The sequence below is a fragment of the Zalophus californianus genome, chromosome 1, assembly GCF_009762305.2.
Source record: "Zalophus californianus isolate mZalCal1 chromosome 1, mZalCal1.pri.v2, whole genome shotgun sequence".
NCBI lineage: Eukaryota > Metazoa > Chordata > Mammalia > Carnivora > Otariidae > Zalophus > Zalophus californianus.
In genome coordinates this window covers 93,193,022-93,208,157 of record NC_045595.1, presented here as the reverse complement: position 1 = coordinate 93,208,157, position 15,136 = coordinate 93,193,022, and the positions used below count along the sequence as shown (strand labels likewise).

The window sequence follows — 15,136 nt, the reverse complement described above, 5'->3', positions numbered from 1 at the left end:
GTGGTTAGGGAAGTCCTCTCTGATAGGGTCACATCTGCACAAACACCTGAAGGGCAGAAACCTGATGAGCCGGGGATTTGGCATGGCCAGTGCTGCCTCGGGGATCGGTGCATAGGAGCAGTGGAGCTGGCGGGCTATGTCTCCTCCTGCGTTCATCCATCTACCCACCTGTCCATCCATCTGTATTCCCCTCCATCTCCACCCGCCCACGGGAGCCTGGGCTCCACGTTTGAACCTGTGGAGGCTTGTCTGGGCCAAGCCCTATGACTCAGGGTACATGCTCCTCTCCGGGCGCTGGCCCTGCCTGTTACCGAGGGTGTGGAGTGGGCTCCATCCCAAAGAATCTGAGGGAGCCGCATGCTTCCTCCTGCCCGGGTCCTGACCTGTCCCCCGTACTACTCCATCTGCCTGGCTGGCAATTTCCTGTCCTACCGCTGAGCCCTGACCCAGCAGGAGTAAATACTGGAAACCATTGTTATTGCTTGCCCCACCTACACATATCACCTTTCAGGGGATCGTCCCTGTCAAGTAGGTGGTAGGACATGGGCTTTGCACCCCAGATACTGCTATGAGGTCAGGGGTAGCCTAGGCCAGCTCTGTTCATAGATTCCGTGAAAGCCCCTTACTGCAATCCTATCCAGACTTAGAATAAAACCCGTTTTCCTTGTGCTGGCAGGAATAGCCTTTGCCAATGATCTCGGACAGGGTCTCCAACAGGTCTGACTATCCCTCGGTTCCTGCTCAAGCTCTAGCCCTTCTGTTTGTTTGGCCAATCACTCTGGGAGTGTGGACATCCCACCCATCCCAGTCTGCAGCCAACTATCCCACAGGAGGATGGGCAGTGCCCCACCTAGGCATTCTGGGTGGCCAATTAGCTGATAATCAGACAGGTTTATTCACAAGCCAGCTCCTGGCTCTCTGCCCTGACTTCTGCACCCTACCCAGATACACACCCTCGAGAGGCTTGTGCCAGTTTTCGTACGCTTTTGAAATCATCTAGATGATCTGGAACACCCTGGTCTGCTGCACCTAAACCTGCCAGGGAGAATGGCTGAGAAGCCAGGCTGAGGAGGGAGAAGAAATGCACTGAAAGGTACTCTGGATCGTACTGTGTTCGAGTTTAGGGCAAAGAGGCAACCCCCATACTTCAACAAATCTGGCCTGAGCCTGCGGTGGACCCAGGCAATTCTTTGAAGAGGAGGCTCTAGGATTGTCAGTGTACTCACATCTCTCCTTTCCCACCCCGCACCCAGGCCTGCTCGTGCTCAGGCTACCCCTAGACAGTGAGCACTTCAGGGGACAGCTTTCCTCACCCACCTCTCAGAGGTCTGTGTCTCCTTCCCTGAGGACTGACTCCAAGGCCAAGGCTGGAAGTCTCACCTTGGCACCAGGCTCCCTCCTCCAGTAAGCCACAAGGAACTCAAACTGGGGCCCCAGGTCTTCCAGCTTAATAACCAGGTGGAAGCCATCCTTGGTGACCTCCATCACAGGCGGTGTGAGGGTGGCTGTTGGCAAGACGGGGGGAGAATCAAAGCCAGTTCCAGACAGGGCTGGTTTCTGTCCTGAGAGACCAGAACCAAGTCATCAATAGAAACATGCCGGGGTTGTAAGGAAGGGGGCGGGGTGTGGATGGAACTCCCCAGCATGCAGAAGCTATACCATCATCCCTCTTATCTGAGATCTTGCTTGCTGGGATTTCAGTTACCTGTGATCCGGGGGGAAGCAGGTGGTCCTCCTTCTGATATATGATCAGAAGGTCAATACACAGAGCCTGCGTCATTCCCCTCACTCTTCCCCTAGCCATTTTAGCATCTCACATTATCACAAGGAGGAGGAGGGCCAGTCCAGCACAATAAGTAACTTTGAGAGAGAAGACCACATTCACGTAACTTTTATTACAGTGTATTGTTATAATTGTTCTTCTATTATTAGTTATTGTTGTTAATCTCTTACTGTGACTAATTTATAAAGTCAACTTTATCATAAGTACGTATGTATAGGAAAAAACATAGTATATATAGGATTTGATACTATTCTCAATTTCAGGCATCCACTGGGGGTCTTGGAATGTATCCCCTGCAAATAAGGGGGAAACTGTATACCAATACTCTCTTGTATTTAGCAGGTACTCAGTAAATGCTTTTTGAATGATGAGCAAATTTTTTTTAAGTGACAAAGACTTACTGCAATTCTCTTTTTTCACTCCTCTCCTTGACCATAATAAAGTCTCTGCTCCTTCTTCAGGAGGCACACATACTCGAGAAAAGTGACTGAATACTCAGGTGTAAACATCTTCTGTTTTAAAATTTTATAACCCACACTCCTCTTTTTACTTTTTTGGCAGAAACTGTTCCTCACCTTGACCCATCTAAGTGAGCAGATACTATTTCTTAATGCTTGCCAAGCATCTGCATGAGCTGAGGTCTATATTGAACAGTTGGGTGCTTTCTTTGCCCCTTAGGAATGAACATTACCTGCAGGGATATGTGTATCTCTGTAGCTCAAAGAGATCAGTAATATATACTGGCTGCTGATGACTCTCAAGCATTAGGAAGTCAGCAGCCTGTGGATGGGTTGGCCATTCTATTCTCGGTCCAAGAATTCTTCACTTCATATTTCTAAGGGGGATGTTAGAAAGTCAGAGGGCTTTACAAATTCTAATAATCAACTCTAGAGATTACAGCTTAAGCACAAACACCCATATTTCACATTGTCAGATCCTAAACAGGGAGGCCAGCAGCCCCTGTGGATTCTTTCCCATCAGCGGACCAAGAACAGAAGGGCACACACAGGCAGCCTCCAGTCCCTGGCTACTGATGATGGATCCATACTTGCCTGTCAGATCTAAGCACTGCAGGACCAGAAGGGCTACCCCAATGGTTGGCCTTGGCTTGGGAAGTGCAGTGGGGTGTGTTCTGGGCTAAACCCCCCTGCACTGGGGTCAGGGGGGCATTTAGAGGAAAAGCAGTTCCTGGAGGGAGTTTTTGGAGAGAAGAGCATTTCCTGGCATTTGAAGAGCTGCCTGGATAGGAGACAGGAGAACTGGGGAAGTCAGGGACCAACTGTGCAAAACATAACCAGTTCAGTTCAGGAGCTTCAGTTTTAAGTAAACATGATTAAAACTGGATCCTCTCTTCTCCAAATTTATTGAGAGTAGAATTAGAGAAAAGGGCCTAACATCATTTCAGTTCAGAGGAAAATTTTTGATGGTGTTGTGGCAGGAACCTCTGTCCTGTGACTCTACATACTTATTTCATCCATCCAGCAGGCTTAGGAAGGCACACACTATTCCTGTTGTTCAGATGATGTAACTGAGCCTCAGAGAAGTTATGTGACTTGCCCAGAGTCACACAGTGAACAGCCAGAATTTGAGCCCATGTCTTTCCACACTTCTAGACTCTGCTGTGTGGGGGTATTTAGCCTCCATAGAAGTGGATCTCAAATCCAGCTATGTATGAGAACAACCTGAGGAAATTGTAAACTCCCAGGAACAGAATGCACACAGATCATTTAAATTAGACTCCCTGGGGATGGGCCCCAGACAGGTGGTTCTAAAGGTCTGCTGTAACTGGAATGTATAATCAAGGTGAAGAACCTCTGCTCTCAACAAGGTTTCCCCTGAAGAGGAGGAGAGCCTTTTCAGAAGAGCCTTAAAACAAGATTTTTCACATGCCTGCAGAGAAGTTGGGGTGGCCTTTTTCAAAAGCAAAAGAACAGATGTAATGCCCCTATAGGAGTCAGGACTCCATCCCCACTCCGTAGCTAACTCTGCCCGCACAGGGATCACATAGGATGACATCTTCTACCTTCTGGGGCAGGTCCAGAGGCTCTTCCTGTTCCTCAGCTTCTCCTGCAGTAAGACCCTGTTTATACTGGCCTTCTCAGGCACGAGTTGTTACTGCACACCCCTGCCCATGTAGTTTTATAAGCACTTTAGCTCCACCTGACCTATACCTTCCTTTCCAAAAATAGCTGCCAGTTCCCAGCAATGGTCTTGACTAGAGCCCCAGGCTCCTAGGAGCTGGAGAGAGGTAGTGCTGGGTGCTGCCTGGGCACTGCACCCTCCAGTGCCCCTCAGCCTCCCCCAGCGCCTCGCACTGGGATCCCACTGCCTCTGCTGTATCCTCTCAGTGCCTGGGGAGAGAGGCCCAGGCAGAGAAACCCACATTTTGCACCAAAATTCCTATCGGTACCCCATTCTTGTGGTTCCACTCCTGCCCCCACCTCTTCCCTCCTCTGCTCTCTGGCTCGCAGCGCCAAGCATCCGTTGGGCAATAATACGAGAACATTCACCAATAGCTGAGTGCTATGATAGGACAGCACTGCCCTGAACATTTACACGTCTCACCTTACATAGTCCCCCAAACCACCCAGCGAGGCCCTTCTTACAGGTGAGGAGGCAGGGAGTCAGCTATCAAGCAGCTGAGCTGGGATTTCAATTATACCTGTCTGACTCTAGAGGGCCAACTGCCCCTTCAAATCTGTCTTCACCTTCCCCAGCCCCTTCCAGCTTGGGCTCCCTGACCTGCTGGATCCTCCTGATTTCTACCCAATCTTACACACTCCTCAGTAACATTTGACCCATCCTATTACTATAGATGCTGCCCCAAACCTTTCCTTGTCCTCACTCACAGCAGAGGATCTTCAGCTACATCAAGAAAACAGAGATCAGGGGCGCCTGGGTGGCTCAGTCGTTAAGCGTCTGCCTTCGGCTCAGGTCATGATCCCAGGGTCCTGGGATCCAGTCCTGCATCGGGCTCCCTGCTCGGCGGAAAGCCTGCTTCTCCCTCTCCCTCTCCCGCTCCCCCTGCTTGTGTTCCTTCTCTCGCTGTGAGATAAATAAAATCTTTTAAAAAAAAGAAAAAGAAAACAGAGATCACCGAAGGCCTTTTCCCTTTCCTTTCCCACAGCTCCAACCTGGTCACATTATTGCCTGCGCCTCTCAGAGGAGGAGCTACCTTCTCCTTGCCCCCTCCACTCAGTCCTCCACCTAGCAGCCCCACCGCCATCCCTAATATTCCATGAAGCCATTTTCCCAAAGACCCATTTAGGGCCCTCCTTCAGACCTGTCAGCAGCCCTTCTTCCCTCCATGATGCTACCTGCCCTTCCTTCCATTCACTTTTTAAGCCCCGAGGTTTCCCAGGACCCTGTCCTGGGTTCTCTTTGTCCTCCTATCTTCTCCCTGGACAGTGTCATCTGCTCCCAAGACTTTAGCTATTAATTTCGTGTTGTATCTGATCTTGGCCTGTCTGAGCCCCAGGGCCTGATTTCCAGCTGCCAATCAGACATCTGTGGCATGCTATCTTGTAGGAGCCTTGATCTCAAAGAGCCCAAAGCCAGGAGTGTCTCCTATTCCTCCCGGGTTCTCTGTCTTGGATGACGTTCTCACCGACCACAGCTGGAAGCCGGACAGCATCATCGTCTCGCCCCACTCCATCTCCCAATAACTGGTTCCCAAGTTCTGTCCTTTCTAACTCGGCCATGTCTCTCGAATGTGTCCTCTCCTGTCCCTCACTTCTAGGGTCAGGACCAGTCTTGGCTCAGCTGGAATGACAGTGCCCTCCTCACTCTTCCCCCGCCCTGCAGACTTGTCCTACTTCAGTTCACTTTCCACACAGCATTCAGAGAGATTGGTGTAGAAAACAGGCCTGGCCTAAACCCCGTCTCCTCCCATGACTCCCCTCTACTGATTTTGGTAAGTTTCATGTCAAAGCCCTTCACCACAGGACCAGCCCTTGTTCCTGCTGTTCCCCAAACAAACACACCCTTTTATACACTGCCCATTACTTGCACTCTTGCCATATTAGGCCACGCATCTGGATTCTTCCCATACTTTTTTCTCACTCATTTTGCAGGTACTATTACTGTAGAAAAGTTATTCATTTCCCAGTGACGGTTTCTGGTGAGTCTGATAAATGTATAGATCCTATTGCATGAAGAAGCTGTTCACACAGGCAACAAAGACGAGGTTAAGGAGGCACCAGATGGGAGGCAATGTAAGACGTACTGAGGCACGATCAAGGTAGGAAGAAGCAGTGCTAGTTCTACCTCCTCACTTCAGAACAGCTTTCTTTCCATGTTCCCCACCGCCTGCAGACCCCGACAGAGACAGTCAGGAATGACTTCCAAAGTCTCTTTCAAAATGAGAGGGTGTGTGGGAAGCAGTTGGTAATTTCTTAAATGGACCCATTAGGACTGTGTGTGTTCATGGTACTCTGGCTTTGCAAGGCCACTTTGAGGCTAACAAGGATGCGGACAGTCTCAGTGAATTTGGTTCCTGAAGATGAGGCCAATGGGAGTGGGAGAGTAAGAAGAGAAGCGCCTTACTTGAGTTTCGGTTAAAGGGATGCTGCAGGGTGCTCCAGGCTGAGGTCTGTGAGCCCAGGGTGGCCCTGACACGGAGCTTGTATGGCACAGTGGCAGTGATGTCATCAGTGATGTCACACTCAGGACATTCCGTGGGTGAGCACCAGCTGCTGGGGATCCAGATGTGGCTCATGTACAGGCTCTCATACTCTCTGGCCAAGAAGAGGAGGGCACAGCGTCACACCAGCCCCTTTTACCCAGGCTCAATGACGGGTGCAAGTAACTGCTTCATTCACCTACTTTTTATGGGTCAGCAAAACAAGCATTTGCTCCACACTCCAGTTCCTCGCCAACCATCCATTCTTTCTTAGTCCTTTTATCACCAAACAAGGGAAACATAGGCGTAAACCCCAGTCTGTCCTGGCTTCTCCATCTCTACAGCAGCCCCTCATTCTCAGCTGCTGTCATCCCTGGCCTTGCTATGGTCTCCTGACTGATCTTCCAGCTTCGACTCCTGCCATTCTTCAAACCATTCATCACTCAACAGACCATGACATTTCTCTCCTTAATGGCTTCCAAAGCACTCAAAATGGAATCCAAAGTCTTTCCTGTAGCCTGGAAGACTCTCTGGCCTTCTCTCTCACTCTGCCCCTAAACATGATGTTCCCTCTACACTGGCCTCCTTGCCATTCCTCCCACATGCTGAGCTCTTGTTACCATAGGACCTTTGACTGCCTGTTCACTGTCTCAAATGTTCCATCCCTGCTGTTCATTGGTTGGCTCCTCCTGTCCTTCAGATACCAGCTTAAACAACACCTCCTCAGAAAACATCACCTCCTACCTTCCCTGACCACCTAATTTTTTTAATTTAAATTCAACTAGCCAAGGTATAGTACATCGTTAGTTTTTGATATCATGTTCAATGATTCATTAGTTCAGTATAACATCCAGTGCTCATCACACCTGAACCTAATTAAAAGGAGCCTCAGAGTCGACTTTCTATTGCATCAGCCTTTTAGCTTCCTCTAGCATGGAATACTATCTGAGGCCACCTCGAGCAGTGCTGCCCAATAGAACATGTTCTATATCAGTGTTGTTCACTATGGTAGTCACTAGCCACGTGTCGCTATCAAGAACTTGAAATGTGACTGGTATGATTGAAAAACAGATACTTTAATTTAATGTAATTTTAATAAATTTAAATTTAAATAGCTCTCTGTGTCTAGTGCTACCACACTGGACAGTGCAGATCTAGTGTATATATTTCTTTACCCTTTTACTGTCTGTCTCCTCTTCTAAATGGAAGCTCCCCATATCTAGAAACCTTGTCAACTGTACCCCTGAGTCTAGAGGAATATCTACACACATAAGTGCTCAGTTTGTATTTACTGTTCATGAAACAGATTGAGCGCCTTCTGTGTCCCTGTCCCTCCTCAACAGCTCTCAGAGCCTGGACACCTGGAGAAGAGCAGAGTCCTGCTTGGCCCCAGGTCCAGCTGAACTTTAAGGTCATGATTTATTTTGGTTCCTACGGGCATGCTCTAAGTCAGGAAAACTGAGGTCTCCTCCCACTTCCAAAGGATTTGCATCTCCAATGATTTATCCACCTCAAGTCAGAGTCAAACTCATTTCTCAAGATTTTCTTTAGCATTGGACATTTGGCTCACTGTTGAAAAGAAGCTCTACCAAAATGTGTTTATACACACTTATATTCCCAGAGAGTTCATGGTCAAATCCACAGGACAATTTTCCTTGCTTCTTCAACTGTGCTAATGCCCATGCAGAAGAGGAGACAGATCATGGGAAATGACCTATCCCTGGGCTTACAAAGTCTCCTTGAGCTCTGGAATGAGGAGGACTTTACCTCCAGGAATCAACTACTCTTTAAAGGGAGAAAAATTAGAAGCAAAAAAAACTCACCCCTGGTACTCGACAAAATAGTATATTATTTCTCCAGGCACAATCACTGGGCTCCACATCAAGAGATGCTTCATGTTAGTTGATTGTACAGAGAGGTTCTGAGGGGCAGGCAGGACGGCCACTCCATCTGGGTTTGAGGCATTTAGACAGGCTGACATGTGGGTTCGTATCAGAGGAATGTCACAGCTTCAAATTAGTTTCTAATGAAAGGCCTCACATGTTAATGAACCAGAAACAATTCTAATTTCATCATACTTGTATTGATGCTAAATTTTTGCTATTGTCATTGTAATTCTGCCTTTGGTGATAAATGGCATATTAACATTAATAATAATAATGGCTAATATTATGAGTACTTACAATGTTCTATCTAGGCCACATGTTCGATTGTTACGTGATTCTCTCATTTAATCTTCATGATCATATGGGGAGGTAAGGACCATTGGTTTCTCCATTGTACAAATGAGAAAACTGAAGCACATTATTTACAACTTATGTCAGATCCACCTAGATGCAGGCCTTGGCTCTGCCACTTACTAACCATGTGACCAAACCAATGCAGGCTCCTGCCACTTTCTCATTACCTCCTTCTCCTGCTACTGCCATGCTCGGGGACGAAAACACATCCCTTCACATCCCCCAATAAGCCAAATGGGGCATCAGCTGCCATCTGGGAAGTGCAGGTTCAGGTCTCCTGTGGAAGCAGTCCAATCCAGAAGGGCACCAAGCCATATCAGAGACTCCACCAGGCAGACCACAGGACCCTAAGCCAGGGGGGACCCACACATCTCCTCACACAGGTGTGTGTGGTGTGCCCAGAGTGTGCCCAGAGTGGGTCTGCGGTTTTCATGCAGAATCAAAGAGACCTGTGGAAATGAACCTGCACTCCTAAGGAGGTGGGCAGTCCTGGGGTCCATCCTTGCATGCAGCCCAGGGTGCAGTCTGGATCTTCTGTTATGGCCCTTCTCCTCCCTCTTTTACACACTTCTCTTTTAATGCCTAACACCTGCCTCCCTTTGCTGTTACAACTGCAGTGATAACATCGATAACAGTGCGGGAGGAATGGGGGCCCTCACCCGGGGCCTTTTCATCTCTGTGCCTGTCTCCAGATTGGCACCTGTTGTTCGTTATCAAGCCCTGTGACCACGAGGGGATGGGGAGCTGCTGGGGACATCCCACCTGATGCCCTTGCTTCTCTGATGTAGGACCGTGGTGATACACCTCCATCTCACTCACAGCATCCACAGCTTGCCCTGCAAGGAAACACCTGGTGTACCCACAGGGAGGCTTTCTCCCCTCCCCACTCAACTTTGCAATCACCCGAGAGATGAAAAGGACAAGAGCCAGCTGCAGTGGGATGGCACAGGAGGGGGGAGCATGGTCCTCTCCAACATCCTTCCTCTGGTAAAGTACACAACACATTTCTCTAGTAACATATATGGGTATTATATAGCTATGTAAACATACAACTATAATTAGTAATTTTTAAACTCTCAAAACTTAAATCTCCAGGCCCAGATGCTTTCACTGGAGAATGCCACCAATTATTAAAAAATAAACAAATAAATAAACACCAATTTTATACAACCTCTTAAAAAAATAGAAGAGAAAAACTTTCCAACTTATTTTATGAAGCTAGCATTACCCTGAAACCATAATCAGACAAAGATAGTGTGTATTTTTAAAAACAAAACCCAACAGAACAATGTATCTCATGTACTTAGATGCAAAAGTCTTCAACAAAATACCAGCAATACAAATTCAATAATGTATAAAAAAGGTCATACACCATGACCAAGTGGGATTTATTCCAGGCATGCAAGGTTAGTTCAACATTTGGAAAATCAATTAATGTAATCCACCATATCAATAAACTAAAGAAGAAAAATCATACAGTCAATAAAATCTAACACTCATTCATGATATAAAAAAGAAAACATCTCTCTTCAAGTTAAGAACAGCAGGGAGTTATCTCAATTTGATAAAGACCATCTATAAAAAACCTACAGCTAGTATCTTACTTAATGGCAAAAGACTAAACGCTTTCCCCCTAAAATCGGGAACAAGGTAAGGATGTTTACTCTCACCACTTTTATTCAACATAGTACTGAAAGTTGTAGCAGCTGCCATAAGGCAAACAAAAGATGTAAAAGGCATTACAGATTGGAAATGAAGCAATGAAATTCCTCCTGTCTGCAGTAACATGATAGGCTATATAGAAAATCCCAGGGAATTGGGGTACCTGGCTGGCTCAGTCCGTAGATTATGCAACTCTGGATCTCAGGATTGTGAGTTTGAGCCCCACATTGGGTGTTGAGAATACTTAAAAAAAAAATAAAAGCAGAAAGAAAGAAAGAAAAAAGAAAGAAAACCCCATGTAATCTACAAAAAACAAGACAAAACAAAAACTTCCTAAAACTAATAAGGGTGTTCAGCAAATTCATAGGATACAAGATAAACAAAAAATTAATCGTACTTCTACATATTAACAATGAACACTTATACACCAAAGTTAGAAATACTATTGACAATCACTCAAAAAAAAATGGAATACTTAGGTATAAACCTAGCAAAACATATCTAGGATTTGTATGGAAAAAACTCCACAATGTTGGTGAAAGATTTCAAAGAAAATCTAAATAAATGGAGAGACATACTGTGTTGATAGATGGAACAATTCAACATAATTAAAATGGTAATTTCCCCCAAATTGATATACAGGTTTAATGTAATTCCTATCAAAACCCATCAAGGGTTTTTATAGATATAGACAGGTTTTTTTCTAAAATACATAAAAGATAAAGGAACTAGAATAATTAAGACAATTTTGAAAAATAATAAAATGAGGAGAATAAATCTACCCAATTTCAAGACTTATAGTAATTGAGACTATATGGTTTGGCAAAAAAAAAAAAAAAAAAATAGACACTTAGATCAATGAAACACAATAGAGGTCCCAGAAATAGACCTACACAAATATGCTCAACTGATTTTTGGCATAAGTACAAAAGTAATTCAGTAGAAGAAGGATAGCCTTTTCAACAATACTAGAGCAATACGACATCTGTAAGACAAATAATAATTCTAATAAATCCCAGCCTAAATTCCACATCTTACTTAAAAATGAACTCAAAATGGATCATAGACTTAATGTAAAATGTAAAACTCCAAAACTTTTAAGAAAAAAACATTAAGAAAATTTTCAGGGCCAAGCAAAGAGTTGATACTGAAAGCAAGATTCATAAAACGAAAAATTTATAATTTAACATTATCAAAATTAAAACCCTTTGCTCTGCAAAAGAACCTATTAAAAGAATGAGAAGAGAGGCTACAGAGTGGGAGAAAATCTTTGCAAGCTACGTAGCTCACAAAGGACTCATGTCTAGAACGTATAAAGAACTCTCAAAATTCAATAGTATAAAAGGAAATAATAATTAGAAAATGGGCAAAAGACATGAAGAGACGGTCCACTGAAGAGTACATACAGATGGCAAAAAAGTACATGAACAGATGTTCAACATCATTAGCTATTAGGAAAATGCAAATTAAAAAACCACAATAAAATAGCACTATACAGCTATCAGAATGGCTAAAATTTAAAAAACAAAAACAAAAACAACTCCTGTTGAGGATCCAGAGAAACTGGATCACTTACACATTGCTGGTAGGAATGTAAAATAGTGTTAACCACTCTGGAAAATATGTTAGCAGTTTCTTATAAAACTAAACTTGTGATTACTATATAACCCAGCAATTTCACTCTTGGGTAACTTATATCACAAAAGATCTGCACATAAATGTCCATAGACAAACTGGAATTAGCCCATACGTCCTTCAAGAGCTAAATGGTTAAACAAACTATAGTATATCCATCCAAGGAATACTATTCAGCAATAAAAAGGAGCAAACTAATGATACACAAAACAACTTAGGGAATGTCCAAGGAACTTTGCTGAATGAAAAAAGCCAATCCCAAAAGTTACATACTATATGATTCTATTTATATAACATTTTTGAAATGATAAAATTTTAGAAATTAAGAATAGATTAGTGGTTACCAGGGGTTAGAAACAGTGGGGAAGGGAAAGTGGTAAGAGGGAGGTGGGTATAGTTATAAATGGCAACAGAAGGTATCATTGTGATGTTGGAAAAGTTCAGTATGTTAACTGTGGTGGTAAATAGACAAAGCTATACACACATGCACACACATACACAAATGAGTACAAGTCAAACTGGAGACATCAGAACAAGATGGGATTATATCAATGATGTCAAAATCCTGGTTGTGATATTGTGCTATCATTTTGCAAAATACCACTTGGGGAACCTGGGCTCCCTGTATTATTTCTTATAATTTCATATGAATCTAGATTTTCCTCAACAAATTTTCAATTAAAAAATACAACTATGAAGTCATCACACCTAAAAAATAGTATTAATTATGATTATCTGAATGACAGGATATATTTTAAAAGATCATGATGGGATAAACTCAATATGAAATGTACCTAGGAAAAACATAAAGTTCTACAATTAGATCCAGTCAATTAAATCAGTGAGGGTGACCTGTTTAGGGAGAGTGACCTGATGATTAGGGCACTCAAGGATTTAAGCAACACACCCTGAGGTTGAATTACTAGGTATGTCTTTCTTCATGTGGGGGCGTCCAGGCAGGAAAACAGCAAGAGATGTTCCAACTTTTAGGTGGCCCCATTATGTTAATGCAATAATTTGCACTTGCGTTACTCTCTTCTACTTGTGAATTTCCAAATCTAACTTGATTATGGTCAAGATACTCAGTGTCATTCCTGTATCAAAATGAAAACTGCTGCTTCTTGAGGCACCCGGGTGGCTCAGTTGGTTAAGCATCTGCCTTCAGCTCAGGTCATGATTTCAGGGTCCTGGGATCACAGGTCCACTTATACATAGATCTCTTTTGATAAATACAGTACAATACTATAATGTATTATCTCTTACGATTTTCTTAATGACATTTTCTTTTTTCTAGTTTACTTCATTATAGAATAGAGGATATAATATATATAGCATACAAAATATGGGTTAATCAACCGTTTATGATAAGACTTGGTAAGACTTCTGGTCAATAGAGCCTATTAGTAATTAAGTTTTGGAGAATTCAAAAGCTATATGGGAGGGCACCTGGGTGGCTCATTGGTTAAGCATCCGACTCTTGATTCCGGCTTAGGTCATGATCTCAGGGTGGTGAGATCAAGCCCCAGGTCGGGCTCCATGCTCAGCAGGGAGTCTGCTTCTCTCTCTCTCTCTCTCAATCTCTCTCTCTCTGCTCCTACCTTCGCTCATGCGCTCTCTCTCTAAAATAAATAAAATCTTTTTTAAAAATCTAAAAAAAAAAGTTATAATGGATTTTTTTATTGCACCAGGATTGGTGTGTTGTTCAAGTCTCAACTGTATAGTCAAGGGGAAAGAGGAGAGTAAACTTAAGTGTGAACAGGAAAGAGAGATCAGCCACAGTAAGGAGGTGACAAACCCGAAAGAACTGTATCTTCAGCCACGTTGGAGGAGGGTTCTCACCAGAGTCGGAGAGAGATGCCGGAACCCTCTGTATAATCTTTTGGTTCCTTGTAAATATTTTTGCTTTGGTTTCTATAGAACATTGTACTTTTCTCATTCTAGCAGTCTGACTCAAGTATCTTAAGAAAGATCACTGGGTGGAGCTCCTTTGGTGGTGTTTCCAACAGGGACTTGAGCCTGGTGACAGTGACCTGACTATTAAGATTCAGTGTGGGCAAGACTAAGCAACATTTTGCACAGAGTTTCATTCACAATGCTGATCTCTCTCTCTTGCCACTTATTAAGTGCTCTATTGCTGTTGTAACAAATTACCACAAATTTAGCATCTTGTAAAACAACACAAATTTATTATATTACAGTTCTGTAGGTCAGAAGTCTGATACAGGTCTCCAGGGGCCTGTGAGTTGGCAGGACTGCATTTATTCTAGAAGCTCCAGGGGAGAATCTGTTTCTTTGACATTCCAGCTTCTAGAGGCCGCCTACATTCCTGCTCAAGGCCCCCATCCTCCATCTTCAAAGTCAACAATGGCTGATTGAGTCCCTTTCATGCTTCAAATTTCTCCTGCCTTCTCTTCTGTCTTCCCATCTCTCTCACTGCATCCAGAAAAGGTTCTCAGTTTTTAAGGACCCATGTTTTAGATTGGGCCCACCCTGATAATGCAGGATAATCTCCCCATCTCAAGATCCCATAGTTAATATTAGTCACATCTTTAAAATTCCTCTTTCCAGGGGCGCCTGGGTGGCTCAGTCGGTTAAGTGTTTGCCTTTGGCTCAGGTCATGATCCCAGGGTCCTGGGATCGAGTCCCGCATCAGGCTCCCTGCTCAGTGGGGCCTGCTTTTCCCTTTCCCCCTGCCCCACCCTGCCCCACCCTCCACAGCTCATGCTCTCTATTTCTCTCTCTCAATAAAATTCCTTTTTCTGGGGTGCCTGGGTGGCTCAGTCATTAAGTGTCTGCCTTCAGCTCAGGTCATGACCCCAGGGTCCTGAGATCAAGCCCCACATTGGGCTCCCCACTCCCCAGGAAGCCTGCTTCTCCCTCCCCCACTCCTCCTGCCTGTGTTCCCTCTCTCGCTGTGTCTCTCTCTGTCAAATAAATAAATAAAATCTTAAAAAAAAACTCCTGGGGCACCTGGGTGGCTCAGTTGGTTGAGTGAATGCCTTCGGCTCAGGTCATGATCCTGGAGTCCCGGGATCAAGTCCCACATCGGGCTCCCTGCTCAGCAGGGAGTCTGCTTCTCCCTCTGACCCTCTTCCCTCTTGTGCTCTCTCTCATTCTCTCTCTCTCAAATAAATAAATAAAATCTTTAAAAAAAATTCCTTTGTCCATGGAAGGTGACATAGCACAGGTTCCAGT

At 44.5% G+C, this 15,136-nt stretch overlaps 1 protein-coding gene across 1 annotated transcript in view; it reads right to left on the bottom strand.

Moving 5' to 3' along the window:
* Positions 1–15,136, bottom strand: part of IL20RB (interleukin 20 receptor subunit beta) — a 40,197-nt gene that overhangs the window by 10,985 nt on the left and 14,076 nt on the right. Inside the window, exons 2-4 of the mRNA XM_027584045.2 lie at positions 8,228–8,354; positions 6,329–6,519; positions 1,381–1,505 (exon numbers count right to left, since the gene is read on the bottom strand). Of these exons, the coding sequence (XP_027439846.1) occupies positions 1,381–1,505; positions 6,329–6,519; positions 8,228–8,354 (443 nt within the window). The remainder of the gene's footprint in view (positions 1–1,380; positions 1,506–6,328; positions 6,520–8,227; positions 8,355–15,136) is intronic.